Here is a 13630-nt window from a genome sequence, read left to right on the forward strand (position 1 = left end):
AGTGAGATTTAAAAAGGAGCGTTTGAGAGCTTTTGGCGTTTTCCAATGACCCAATCAAATAGCGATTGTTGAGTTTGTGGCAATGTACAATATCATTAATAAAAATGCTAGAGTCTGGAGCTAAGTTAACAGGGCTCTTTACTTACGGAACCCGAAATGAACACATATATACAGATGAATACGCACATAATAGCGCATGCTCAATATGATGTATTAGTACAACATAAAGTAGTCCTATATTATACAGTAGTTTATATGGCACAGCGATTATTTAGCAAGCGCAAATAAAAATAAGGCAGGAACAAGAGTAATGGCATTGTGTGAGTAGATGAGTATTACAGTGGGGAGTCTTTAGATCAGCAGGTTTCCGAGAGGTACGAATCTGGTAAGTTACTTCTTAGTTTTTCATCGGTTACTACATAGTTAGTGCAGTGAGGATGGCTCCATGGGCTGTGTTGTGTCCTTTGAATGAGATGTGGAAATTCCAGGAGACTTCCAGCCTCCTGGATAACCACATCTACTACAGGTGCGCCAAGCTGCATCTCCTCAGGGAATATGTTAAGGAACTGGAGCTGCAGCTTAATAACCTTCAGCTGATACGGGAAGCTGAGGAGGTGATAAATAAGAGCAACAGGGAAGTAGTCACCCTTAAGTTTCAGGAGGCTGGTACCTGGGTAACTGCCAGGAGGAGGAAAAGAATTTGGCAGAGAGTGCAGAGTAATCCAGTGGCCACTCCCCTCAATAATAGATACAGTATATTGTTTTCGGTACTGTTGGAGATACAACCCACCAGGGAGAAGTTGCAGTGACGGGGTGTATAGCACTGCAGCTCAGAAGGGAAGTGGGGTGGGGGAGAAGAAGACAGCAGTAGTGATAGGGAATTCCATCGTTAGAGGAGTGGACACGTGGTTCTGTGGACACCCAGGTGGCAGGGTCAGGGATATTTCTTATCATGTCAACGGTATTCTAAAGGGGAAAGATGAGCAGCCATATTAGTACCAATGATATAAGTATGAAAAAGGAGAAGGACCTGAAGAAAGAATTTGGGGAGCTAGGTACAAAGCTGAAAAGCATGACTTCTAGGGTAGTAATCTCTGGATAGCTGCCTGTGCCACGCACCAGTGGGGGTAAGAATGAAATTAACTGCAAGATGAATGTGTGGCTGAGGAATTGGTGCAGGGTCAGGGTTTTGGATTTCTGGATCATCGGAATCTCTTCTGGAAGGTACGACCTGTACAAAAAGGATGGGTTACACCTGAACCGAAGGGGATCAATATCCTTGCAGGCAGGTTTGCTACAACTGTTGAGGGTTTAAACTAATTTGGCAGGGGGATGGGAAATTGAATGATAGGGCTGAGGATGGGACCATTGTTATACAAGCAGAGGCAGTAAGTAGTGAGACTGTCAGGAAGGACAGGCAGAGAGGGTCAATTTACATTCAACGACATGAGTTGCAGTGTAACATGCAGACGGAATCAAAAAGGGTGATGAATACAGGACTGAAGTTATTATACCTGAATGCATGCAATATACAGAATAATGTAGATGATCTTGAGCACAGTTAGAGATTCACAGGTATGAAGCTGTGGGCACCACTGAGTTATGGCTCACAGTAGATTATAGTTGGGAGCTTAAAATTCAAGGATACGCATTGTATCAAAAGGACGGACAGGTAGGCAGAGGGCGTGGCATGGCTCTGTTAGTAAAAACTGAAATCAAATCCTGAGAAAGAGGTGACATGGGATCAAAAGATGTAGAATCCTTGTGGGTAGAGTTAGGAAACTGCAATGGTAAAAGATCCTGATGGGAGTTATATACAGACCTCTGAGCCATAGTCAGGAGATGGACTACAAATTACAGTACAATGTGATGTGAGATAGAAAATGCATGCCAAATGGGCAATGTTACGATAGTCAGTATGCGGGTAGGTTGGGAAAACCAGGTTGATGGTGAGTTTGGATCCCTAGAGTGAATTTGTAGAATTCCTATGAGATGGGTTTTTTTAGAGCAGCTTGGGCTTGAGCCCACTAGGGGATCAGCTATTCTGGATTGCGTGTTAGGTAATGAACCAGATTTGATTAGGGAGTTTAAAATAACGGAAACCTTAGACAATGATCATAATGAGAGAGAATTCACCCTGCAGTTTGAGAGGAAGGAACGAACATCAGATGTATCAGTATTACCGTGAAGTCAAGGGAATTATGGAAGCATGAGAGAGGAGCTGGCCAAAGATGACAGGAAGGGGACACTAGCAGGAATGACAGCAGAACAGCAATGACTGGAGCTTCTGGGAGCAACTTGGAAGGTGCAGGATAGATACCTGACCATGGCTGACAAGGTAAGTCAAAGCCACAATAAAAGCAAAAGAGAGGGCATATAATAGAGCAAAAAAGAGTTGAAAACTAGAGGATTGGGAAACTTTTAAAAAACAATAGAAGGCCATAAGGAGGAAAGAGTTGAAAATTTAAGGTAAGCTAGCCTACGATATCAAAGAGGATACCAGCAGATTTTTCAGATATATTAAGAGTAAAAGAGATATAAGAGTAGATCTCGGACCACTGGAAAATGACACTGGAGAGGTAACAATAGAAGAAAAGGAAATGATGAATGAACTGAATAAGTACAGTATTTTGTGTCAGTCTTCACTGTGGAGGGCATTAGCAGTGCTCTGGAAGTTCAAGATTGTCAGGGGGCATAAGTGAGTGCAATTGCTTTTACGAGGTAGAATGAGTTTGGGCAGCTGAAAGGTCTGAAGGTAGATAAGTCACCTGGACCAAATGGACTACACCCCAGGGTTCTGAAAATATCAGAATCAGAATCAGGTTTATTATCACCAGCATGTGTCGTGAACTTTGTTAACAGCCGCAGCAGTTCAATGCAATACATAATATAGAAGAAGAAGAGAAAAAATAATAAAAAAATAAATAAGTAAATCAATTACAGCAAACGTACATTGACTGCATTAAAAATTGTGCAAAAATAGAAATATATATTTAAAAAGTGAGGTACACTCAGTTCACGGGTTCAATGTCCATTCAGAAATTGGATGGCAGAGGGGAAGAAGCTGTTCCTGAATCACTGAGTGTGTGCCTTCAGGCTTCTGTATCTCTTACCTGGTGGTAACATGCCCTGGGTACTGGAGGTCCTTAATAATGGACACTTCTTTTCTGAGAAACCATTCCTTGAAGATGTTCTGGGTACTTTGTAGGCCAAGACCCAGGATGGGGCTGACTAAATTTACAACCCTCTGCAGCTTCTTTCAGTCCTATGCAGTAGTTGCCCGCCCCCCCCACCCCCCACCATACCAGACAATGATGCAGCCTGTCAGAGGTAGCTGAAGAGACTAAGGAGGCATTAGTAATTTCCTTTCAAGAATCAATAGATTCTGGCATGGCTCTGAAGGACTAGAATATTGCAAGTGTGTCTCCACTCTTCAAGAGGGAGAGAGGCAGAAGAAAGGACATTATAGGCCGGTTAGTCTAACCTCAGTGGTTGGGAAGATATTGGGAATCAATTGCTAAGGATCAGGATTCAGGGCACCTGGGGGAACATGGCAAAACAGGACAAAGTCAGCAAGTTTCCTTAAGGGAAAATCTTGTGTGACTAATCTGTTGGAATTCTTTGAGGAAATGACAAGCAGAGCAGACAAAGAAGAATCAGTGGATGTTGTGTATTTAGATTTTCAAAAAGCCTTTGACATGGTGCCAGGCATGAGGCTGCTTACCAACATAAGAGCCCATGATATTACAGGAAAGATACTAGCATGAATAGAGCATTGGTTGATTGGCAGGAGGCAAAGACTGGGTATAAAGAAAGCTTTTTCCAACTGGCAGACAGTGAGTAGTGGTGTACCGCAGGGGTTGGTATTAGGACTGCTTTTTTTTGCATTACATGTCAATGAGCTGGTTGATAAAATTGATGTCTTTGTGGCCAAGTTTTCAAACGATATGAAGATTGGTGGAGGGTGGTAGTGGTAAGGAAACAGGGAGGCTGCAGAAGTACTTGGACAGATTCGGAGAATGGGCAAAGAAGTGGCAGATGGAATACAGTATCAGGAAGTGTATGGTGATGGACTTTGGTAGAAGGGACAAAAACATAAACCATTTTCTAAATGGGGAGGACATTCAAAAATGAGGTGCAAAAGGACTTGGGAGTTCTCGTACAGGATTCTCTCAAGGTAACCTTGCAGGTTGATTTGGTGATGAGGAAGACAAATGCAATGTCAGCATCATCTCAAGAAGAAATGGCTAACATGAGAGGGCACCATTTTAAGGTGCTTGGAAGTAGGTACAGAGGAAATGTCAGGGGTAAGCTTTTTATGCAGAATGTGGTAAGTGCGTGGAATGGGCTGATGGCAACGGTGGTGGAAGCAGATACAATAGGGTCTTTTAACAGACTCCTGGATAGGTACATGGAGCTTAGAAAGATAGAGGGCTCTGGGTAATTCCAGGTAATTTCTAAAGTAAGTACATGTTTGGCACAGCATTATGAGCCAAAGGGCCAGTATTGTGCTATATCTTTTCTATGACTAGAATATTGCTAGATTAGATTGGATTATGAGGACACTCAGTCCTCGTTTATTGTCATTTAGAAATGCATGCATTAGAAGATGATACAACGTTCCTCCAGAATGATATCACAAGAAAACACAGGACAAACCAAGACTAAAACTGACAAAACCACATAATTATAACATATAGTTACAACAGTGCAAAGCAATACCATAAATTGATAAAGAACAGACCATGGACACGGTAAAAAAAAGTCTCAAATTCCCGATAGACTCATCATCTCACGCAGGTGGCAGAAGGGAGAAACTCTCCCTGCCATGAATCTCCAAGCACCACCAACTCGCCGATGCAGCAACATTGGAAGCACCCGACCGCAACGGACTCTGAGTCTGTCCGAAAACTTCGAGCCTCCAACCAACCCCTCCGACACAGCCTCTCCGAGCACCATCCTCTGCCGAGCACTTCAACCCCGCCCCAGCCGCCGAGCAACAAGCAAAGCTGAGGACTCGGGGCCTTCCCCTCCGGAGATTCTGGACCACACAGTAGCAGCAGCAGTGAAGCAGGCATTTCAGAAGTTTCACCAGATGTTCCTCCGTGCTCTCACATCCGTCTCCATCAAATCAGGATTGTGTATGGCACCCTACTTGATAAATAACAGACATCACCACCGTAGTGGCCACTGCGAGCTGCGTCGCGCCGCCATCTTCTCCTCCCGAATATTAAAACAAAGATGTCATGCTGAGGCTTTATAAAGCACTAGTTAGGCCTCATTTGGAATATTGTGAGCAGGTTTGGTCACCTTATCCTAAAAACTATGTGCTGACATTAGAGAGGGTTCAAAGGTGGTTCATGAATTTGATGGCTCTGGGCCTGTACTCGCTGGAATTCAGACGAATGCAGTGGGATATAAATGAAACCCATCGAATGTTGAATGGCCTAGAAAGAGTGGATGCAGAGAGGATGTGTCCTATAGTGGAGGAATCTAGGACTAGAGGGCACAAACTCAGAATAGAGGGATGTCCATTTAGAACAGAGTTGAGAAGGAATTTCTTTAGCCAGAGAGTGGTTAATCTGTAGAATATTTGCCACAGATAGCTGTAGAGGCCAGATCACTTGGTGCCTTTAAGGCAGAGGTACTTAATATGTCAGGGCATGAAAGGTTACGGGGAGAAGACAGGAGAATGGGTTGACAGGGAAATGGACCAGACATAATCAAATGGCAGAGCAGACTTGATGGGCCGAATGGCCTAATCCTGCTCCTATTTCTTATAGCCTAAATGTAGGGATCATGATTAAGTAATTTACAGTTTAATGGAAATAGATTGGACAAGGCTGATAATGATAAAGAAATCCAGAGATCTCTAGTGAAATGCAGAAAAAAGTCCCAAATAGGTTTTAATCCAGAGTTGTGAAAAGTAATGCAGTTTTGAAAGGAGAAGCAAGCAAAAGGTTCAGGATAGGGTGGGGAGAGACAGTATATCCTGGATGGAGGTTCCAATGCACAGGAACACAAGAGGCTGCAGAGAACTGTAGGCTCAGCCAAATTCATCAGAGGCACAACCCTCAAAGAAAATCTGCAGATGCTGGAAATCCAAGCAACACACACAAAATGCTGGAGGAACTCAGCAGGCCAAGCAGCATCTGTGGAGAAAAAGTAGAGTTGATGTTTTGGGACAAAACCCTGCAGCAGGACCCTCCCCACAATCAAGGTCATCTTCAAGATGTGGTACCTAAAAAGGTGTCATCCATTACTGAGGAATCTCACTATCTGGGACATACCCTCTTCTAAATACTATGATCAGGGAGGAGGTAGAAGATCCTAAGACCCACACTTAATGATTCGGGAACAGTTTTCTGAGCAGTCCATCAGTCTATGAAATTATCACATTATTCCTTTATTTTTGTACTATTTATTTTTGCAGTTTATAGTAACTTTATGTTTTTGCACTGTATGCTGTCACACAACAACGCATTTCATGTCACTGAAATCAATGATAATAATTGTGATTCCTGAACAACATCAACTAAAATTCTGTATTTTTTGACGGGCAGACGCATCTTTCTGGCAATGTGCTCAGCAGACCTGCATATAGTGCTCCAGCTGAGTTTTAATTGTTATTGATAACGTTCCAACAAAACCCTCCTCTTTATTCTTTGCCCTGAGTTTTAACTCCTGCCATCTTTATCGGCCACTCCACTTCCCTATTCCTATATACCTCCCGGTCTTCAACCATTAACCCTTTGTTTTACTCTTCCCCAAGGTATTGAGTCACAGCTCTCTGAATTCAGTTCCATTTGATGCATTTTGTCCAATTAACTGTGCACCAGGGAGCTTTTTTCTCATCCCCTCAACTACAGACAATTTTAACATCCTTTTGTAATTTTTTTAACCATGTCCCCACATGCCATCTTGGATAGTGACAAGGAGCTGTACAGGAGTCAGACAAATCGGCTGGGGGAGTGATGCTGCAACAACAATCAATGTCAATAAAATCAATGAATTGACTGTGGATTTCAGGAAGGTGGGGTAGGAAGAACCAGTCCTCCGCTGTGCAAAGGGTGAGCAGCTTCACGATCCCTGGAGCCAACATCTCAAAGAATGTAGTTATTATCAAAATATATACTTATCACCACGAACCACCTTGAGGTTCATTTTATGCAGGCATTCGCAGTAGAACAGAGAAATACAATAGAATAGAAAATAAGACAAGCACAAAGACTGACAAACAATCAATGTGCAAAGGACGACAAACCATGCAAATTATATCTATAAATAATACTGAGAACTTGAGTTGTAAAGTTGTTGAAAGTGAATCCATAGGTTGTGGAATCAGTTCAGAGCGGAGGTGAGTGAAGATATCCACGCCGGTTCAGGAGCCTGACGGTTGAATGGTAATAACTGTTCCTGAACCTGGTGGTGTGCGATTTCTTCTGGGCCCAACATGTTTATGCAATTCTGAAAAAGGCACAGTCAATGAACTCTTTTTTGATCTATTTTTGCGTCATGTATTTTTATGTATTCTTATGGTAACGTACAGTGATGATTATGTTTAGTACTGTATTGCTGCCACAAGGTCACTCATTTCATGAATTTGTCAGTGATAATAAACCTGATTCTGATGTCAGTCTCATTATTGACACACATCACTTGGACAGCTTTTAAAGAATTTCACTGCAAACAGCTTCCTGCTGTCATCGACCACTTTCCCCACCTTTTGATGCTGAAACAATTTTACACCTAACTGGTAATTTGTTTCAGATCCATTACCTAACTTTTTGATCAATCAGCTATGTGGGACTATCGTCTCAAGCACTGATAAATGTATGCGAACTACATCAATTGTGCTATTCTCATCTCCACCAATTTGGATCTCCTTTAAAATGTAAGCCCTACAAAGATAAGAACTTTCTGTATCAAAATGACAATTAATATGTATCATAAAGATTCATAATGCCTATTCTCCAGATTTCTTTTAAAAATCAACCTCCAGGGATTCAATTGGTTTCCAATATCTGAGGTGGTTTTAGAACAGAGATGTGGAGGGATTTCTTTAGCCAAGGGATGGTGAACCTGTAAAATTCAATGCCACAGATGGCTATGGAGGTCAAGTCATTGGGTATACTTAAAGCGGAGGTTGATGGGTTCTGGATTAGTAAGGTTGTCAAAGGTTACAGAAAGAAGGCAGGAGAATGTGATTGAGGGAATAATAAATCAGCCATAATAGAATGGCAGAGCAGGACTCGATGGGCTGAATGGACCAATTCTGGTCCCATATCTTATGGTCCCTTTTTAAACAATGACGTATTTTTGCAAAATTGGACAATTGGAAAAAAGTGATGTTTTAATTCAATAGCTCAATTTACACCTCCCCACAATCTAAAAGTGTGTGTTCAGAACACCAGCATTGTGAGAGTCAATTGTAACATGGAAAATGAACTGTGGAGTTGTGTGGTATCAGCAAATGGAGGTAGATATTTGTCTCAAGAGAAATAAAATTAAAATTATGAATTTGTTCCTCAGCTACAAGCTAAAACAAAACTGAGTGTTGGCTAAAGCTTCAGAAAAGAAAATAATTTCCCATGTAGGGAATAGTACAGCCCATCTGTGCATAGCAACATTGCAAAATGAGAAGAAATGGGCCATTATTTCAAAGCACTATCATATTGGTTGGGGTGTATGGGGTGTCTAGGGAGGGGTAGCACCTCTGGTGGGGGGCTGCCGTGCCCTTTTTCAGGACAGCTCGTCCACCTTTGGTCCCCACCTGGTGCTCAGCTCTCACCTGTGGCTCCAAGTAGCTGTAACACGTGCAGTGGCCACACCCCAGTAAACCAACCTGGCAGCCAGGCCAAACCGGGTGAGGGGAGCTGACAGGTCTTCGACCCTCAGTGAGGTAGGGGATCTGCCTATCCCAGCGTGTGAAGTCTGGCCATGGCGGATTCAGTGGAAGAGACCGATTAATGGTCCAACGGTCAAGAAGGCAGGCCAGCAGGCGTTGTGGTGCACTAAGAGCACGACAAGGCACTTAGACATCCTGGTCATCCACTGCAAGAGGTGGTGATCTCTTTAAACTCTCCCGGCAGAAGGCAAAGGCAAACCACTGCTGTAACCTGTCACGTACATGATTTCCCAGTATGTCAGAGCGGCGTGGAGGGAAATCGTCCCCCAACTGGAAATTCCAGGTGCAACCTAACCACGACGACGATCCATTGGTTAGACTTTCAATGGACTTTCTTATCTCTAGAGAGGAACTTCTCCATGCATGGATGAACCATGTTACAGAAAAAGAGTCGTACAAAACAAGGTCAAGCCCTTTGGCCCATCAACCTTCCTCTTACACTAATCCCAGTTTAATTTCCCCACATTCTCAGCTCCAGCAGAATCTATCATATTTGGGGTATCTTCAATGGCCAATGAATCTACACATGTTTAAGATGTGGAAGAAAACCAGAGCACCTGGATGAAACTCATGTGCTTACAAGGAGAATGAGTGCACTCTACACAGATTACACCAGAGGTCAGGGTCCAAAATTGGGTTGCCAGATGTGCCAGACAGTGGTTGTACTAGTTGTGCCACTGTGGCAAATGTTGTCCAGTAGTTTACGTAATAAATGGCATAGATAGGATGTTTCAGATATGAGGAGATACTGAATAGGGTCCGTTTGTTTCTCTTGGAGCAGAGCAAATAGGGGGGAACCAAAGAGGGATAAATATGATGAGAGGGATAGACGAGATAAGTTAGACAATAAGAAACTTCTCCACGATGGAGGGCATAGTTTTTAAGGATAGGTTTAGATGGAACCTGAAGAAGAAGTGTTTTCATATAGAGAATGGTTGCATCAGGACCAAACTGCCAGAGAAAGTACTGATGTCTCATATTCTCACATTTAAGAAGCATCTGCATGGGCCTTTAAATCCACAAGGCACAGAAGACTGTTGTCTGTGCCAGTAAATGAGGTTAGAACAGGATAAATGTTTGATGGTTGGTGGGTCAAGGGATCTATTTCTATGCTGGCCTGAGTCTATGACCCCTCGAGTAGTATTGATTAAGTGAAGGGGATCATTTATGGTGCAACTGTAACGGAAACCAATTTCCCCCGGGATCAATAAGGTATGACTATGACTAACAGAGAATTAATAATGGGCCAGGTGGTAATGAAGTAGGAACACTCAATGCTCCAGTTACAGATCATCTTACCTGGAGAGACAGCTGCGAGGATATTGACACTCTCTAGACACACCGCTACCTGAAGAAGGAATTGACTCTTGGGCAAGACTGTACTCTTTAATTAACAGGCGATCAGCCTCCATCTGCAGCAAGGTATCATACTGTGAAAGTCAGACACAGGAATATTGATCAACAAGTACAGTGGCCTGAAGAAAGGAGGTCTTAATTTCCTCCTTATTATTCACTTCAGTCAAGTGTTCAATCATCAACCAGTACAAAGCAGCACCACAAGTTCCGTACTCTCCCCAAACATCTTCCTGCATGCCGGTCCTCTGTGATTAGCTCTTCCCAATGACAAGGATATCAAAGTGGTAATCAGCCCCTGTGCAAAAATAATGTACAAATATGTTGCCGGGGCTCAAGTACCTGAGTTATAGGAAAAGGCTGAATAGATTACAACTTTATTCCTGGAGCATCGGAGAATTTGATAGAGGTGTACAAAATTATGAGGGGTATAAACGGGTTTAATGCAAGCTAGCTTTTTCCACTGAGGTTAGATGAGACTAGAACTAGAGGTTAATAGTATAATGTGAAATATTTAAGGAGACCTCTTCACTCAGATGTGGTGTGCGTGTGGAATGAACAGCCTGCAGAGTGCTGGATTGGTGGATGAGTACCTGAGTGAGAGGGATATGAAGGGTCATGGTCCAGTTGTGAGTTGACAGCACTCGGCAGAGTAACAGTTCGGAATGGAGAGATACACAAGAGAGCCTGTTTCTGTGCTGCCATTTAGCTGTCCATAGGTAAATGATCATGTTACTCAACAGTACCTTCCAGATTTAATGCCTGTTAACAGCAGCGACACTGAGGTAGGGTAGAGAGGGCAGCGTCGTTGGCAGTAACTCTTAATGGGCTAGGTTTTTTAAAATCGAGGGTGATTGGTATCTGGAACACACTGACAATCAGATGCAATTATCACATTTGAGACATTTAGACTAAAATAGGATGCAATCCTCATATACTCAGATTAGTTAGTGCAGTCTGGCAAAAAGGTCAGCATAATCCGGGTGGGCAAAGGGCCTATTTCTGTGCTGTAGCACTCTATGACTGTGATTCTATACTTGCAAGAATATTGGCATAGACCTGCTGCAGTAAATAGACCAGTCTTGTGCAGAACAATTCCATGCCTTTTACAGACAAAACAGTTTTAACAAAGAACCCCTTTTTACGTGGGACTCATGTTGACGTGTGTGTGGGCACTGGCCAAGTGGTTAAGGTATTGGACTAGCGACCCGAAGGTTGTGAGTTTGAGCCCCAGCTGAGGCAACATGTTGTGTCCTTGAGCAAGGCATTTAATCACACATTGCTCTGCAACGACACTGGTGCCAAGCTGTACCGGTCCTTGCTCTTCCCTTAGACAACATCAGTGTCGTGGAGAGGGGAGACTTGCAGTATGGGCAACTGCTGGTCTTCCATACAACCTTGCCCAGGCCTGCGCCCTGGAGAGTGAAGACTTGCCAGGCGCAGATCCATGGTCTTGCTAGACTAACAGATGCCAAAAAAAAGGTAGATGTGTAAAAGTGCCTGCATGGATGCACAAGGCTGAAGGCATACCATTCTATACCATTCCATTCTAGGCATACCATTCTATACCATACCATTCTAAGGCTCTGGGCCTTTGCTCCAGCTACATTTACAGAGAATGTTGATGCACATTATTCCACACAGTTATCAGGATACATCAGCTTGTCATCCAAGTACCTTAAAATCCTGAGTTGCTACCACCAGACTCCCACCTTGCATCAGAGTTCAATCACAGTGCCCAGGCAAGGATTTCCTGGCCTTTTGGTATGCGACTGGAACTGCAGGGCTTTTACACGTTATCCATAAAATGTTGCAGCAGGTTTACCACACAGCAGAATGCCATCCAGCAGCAACTACAGTGGCTGATAAATTGTGATCTCAGCTGCGGTTCTATGAGGAATGGCCTCAGTAACAAAGTGAAACAGAGCCCTGAAAGAACTCAATGATCAAGCAGCATCTATCGAGCCAAACAGTGTTTTGGATTTCAGTATTCAAAGACCTCAGGCTCAGGAGGAGTCATGATCTAAACAATGTAGATGTCGGAAATTTGAAGTAGCACAGGAAGGGCCAGAAATTCTCAATAGGTCAGACAGCATGAGTGCAGAGGAACAGGACAGGACAGTAATGTTTTTAAAGTGGATGGACCTCTTTTGAAGTTTGGAAAATAAGGTGCACAGAAAGGGGAAGGGGTGAAGGGAACAGAAAAGATCTGTGATTATATGCATGGAAGGAGTGCTTTCATTGAAATATATAACTGTTCTGATATAAAAAAATAATATTGTGTGAAGAAACAAGCTATCCTCACATTCTTGACTGAAAAGTAGAAGGGACTTACAGAAGAGAGGGAGTTGGCTGCACCTAGTTCTCCTGCTATTGTCTCAGGACGGTGGAGAAGACTAGATTCCGACGTCTCTCTCTCTATGGCTTCCTTTGCCTTCTTCAGGAATGCCTCATACTTTTCATTTCCTGTCAGCAACAGAGAAAAATCAAAGTGCTACTCTACTTGATCAAAATAACACTCTTGTTTTGCACATCTTCTATTCTTGTCCATGTAAATGGGAAAATGCTGTTGAGCCAATCCAACTCCTCACAGGAAGGGGTGAAATATGCAGTCATTTCCTGGATACCAGATTGCCACATTGTCTTGTGTCAGCATTGCACTACCCCTCAGGCTCAGCGGAATCACAGAACATCAGGAGAGCCCTGTCCATTCAGCCCATTAAATCCAGGCCAACAAGACTATTTCTGATCTAGCCAATAGAAATGTAGCTTTGTTCCAGTTGGTCCATTTTCATCAACTTGCACACAATCTTGGTGTACACACATTTAGTACCATGCAGATCCTCAGCCTATAGATGATACACTACTTGCCACATCCAGAGCTGTAACAATCTTCCCAAGTATTCTGATTAGCACTTGTTCCCAAAAGTTCATTACAGGAAGGAATACATTATCCTAGAGGTGTTGTTGGATCGTCTTATGCTTTACCATTCCCCAATTCAGGACAGAGTGCGTAACAAACTCTCTGCAGTAAATTTAGATAGCTCCCTAGCAGTGAAAGACGCATTGCCCAGATGAGTACAGGGCAACGTACTCAACAGTATGTTCAGTAGCTATGACAGAACCTCCTGTCAAGGTCTCCAATCTTTCTCAAGGCTAATCACCAGCATATCCCTCAAAAGTTAACTTTGCTCCATTAGTCTGTAACACTCCTGTCCATCCAAACACAGTTCTCCGTGATTCCCTTTCGCCTGTACCCACAGCTCCAATCCCAATACAGTTCGGTGTGACTTCCATCTGTCTGCATCAACTCCTGCCCATACTAACACAGTCCTCCATAATTTACGTTCATGTGTACCCACTCCTGTC

General features: G+C 43.2%; 1 protein-coding gene across 1 annotated transcript in view; it reads right to left on the reverse strand.

Moving 5' to 3' along the window:
* hydin (HYDIN axonemal central pair apparatus protein) overlaps positions 1 to 13630 on the reverse strand; it is a 977428-nt gene that overhangs the window by 439380 nt on the left and 524418 nt on the right. The window contains exons 30-31 of the mRNA XM_063066586.1: positions 12597 to 12727; positions 10208 to 10338 (exon numbers count right to left, since the gene is read on the reverse strand). Coding sequence (XP_062922656.1) covers positions 10208 to 10338; positions 12597 to 12727 — 262 coding nt within the window. The remainder of the gene's footprint in view (positions 1 to 10207; positions 10339 to 12596; positions 12728 to 13630) is intronic.

The sequence above is a fragment of the Mobula hypostoma genome, chromosome 14, assembly GCF_963921235.1.
Source record: "Mobula hypostoma chromosome 14, sMobHyp1.1, whole genome shotgun sequence".
Lineage (NCBI taxonomy): Eukaryota > Metazoa > Chordata > Chondrichthyes > Myliobatiformes > Myliobatidae > Mobula > Mobula hypostoma.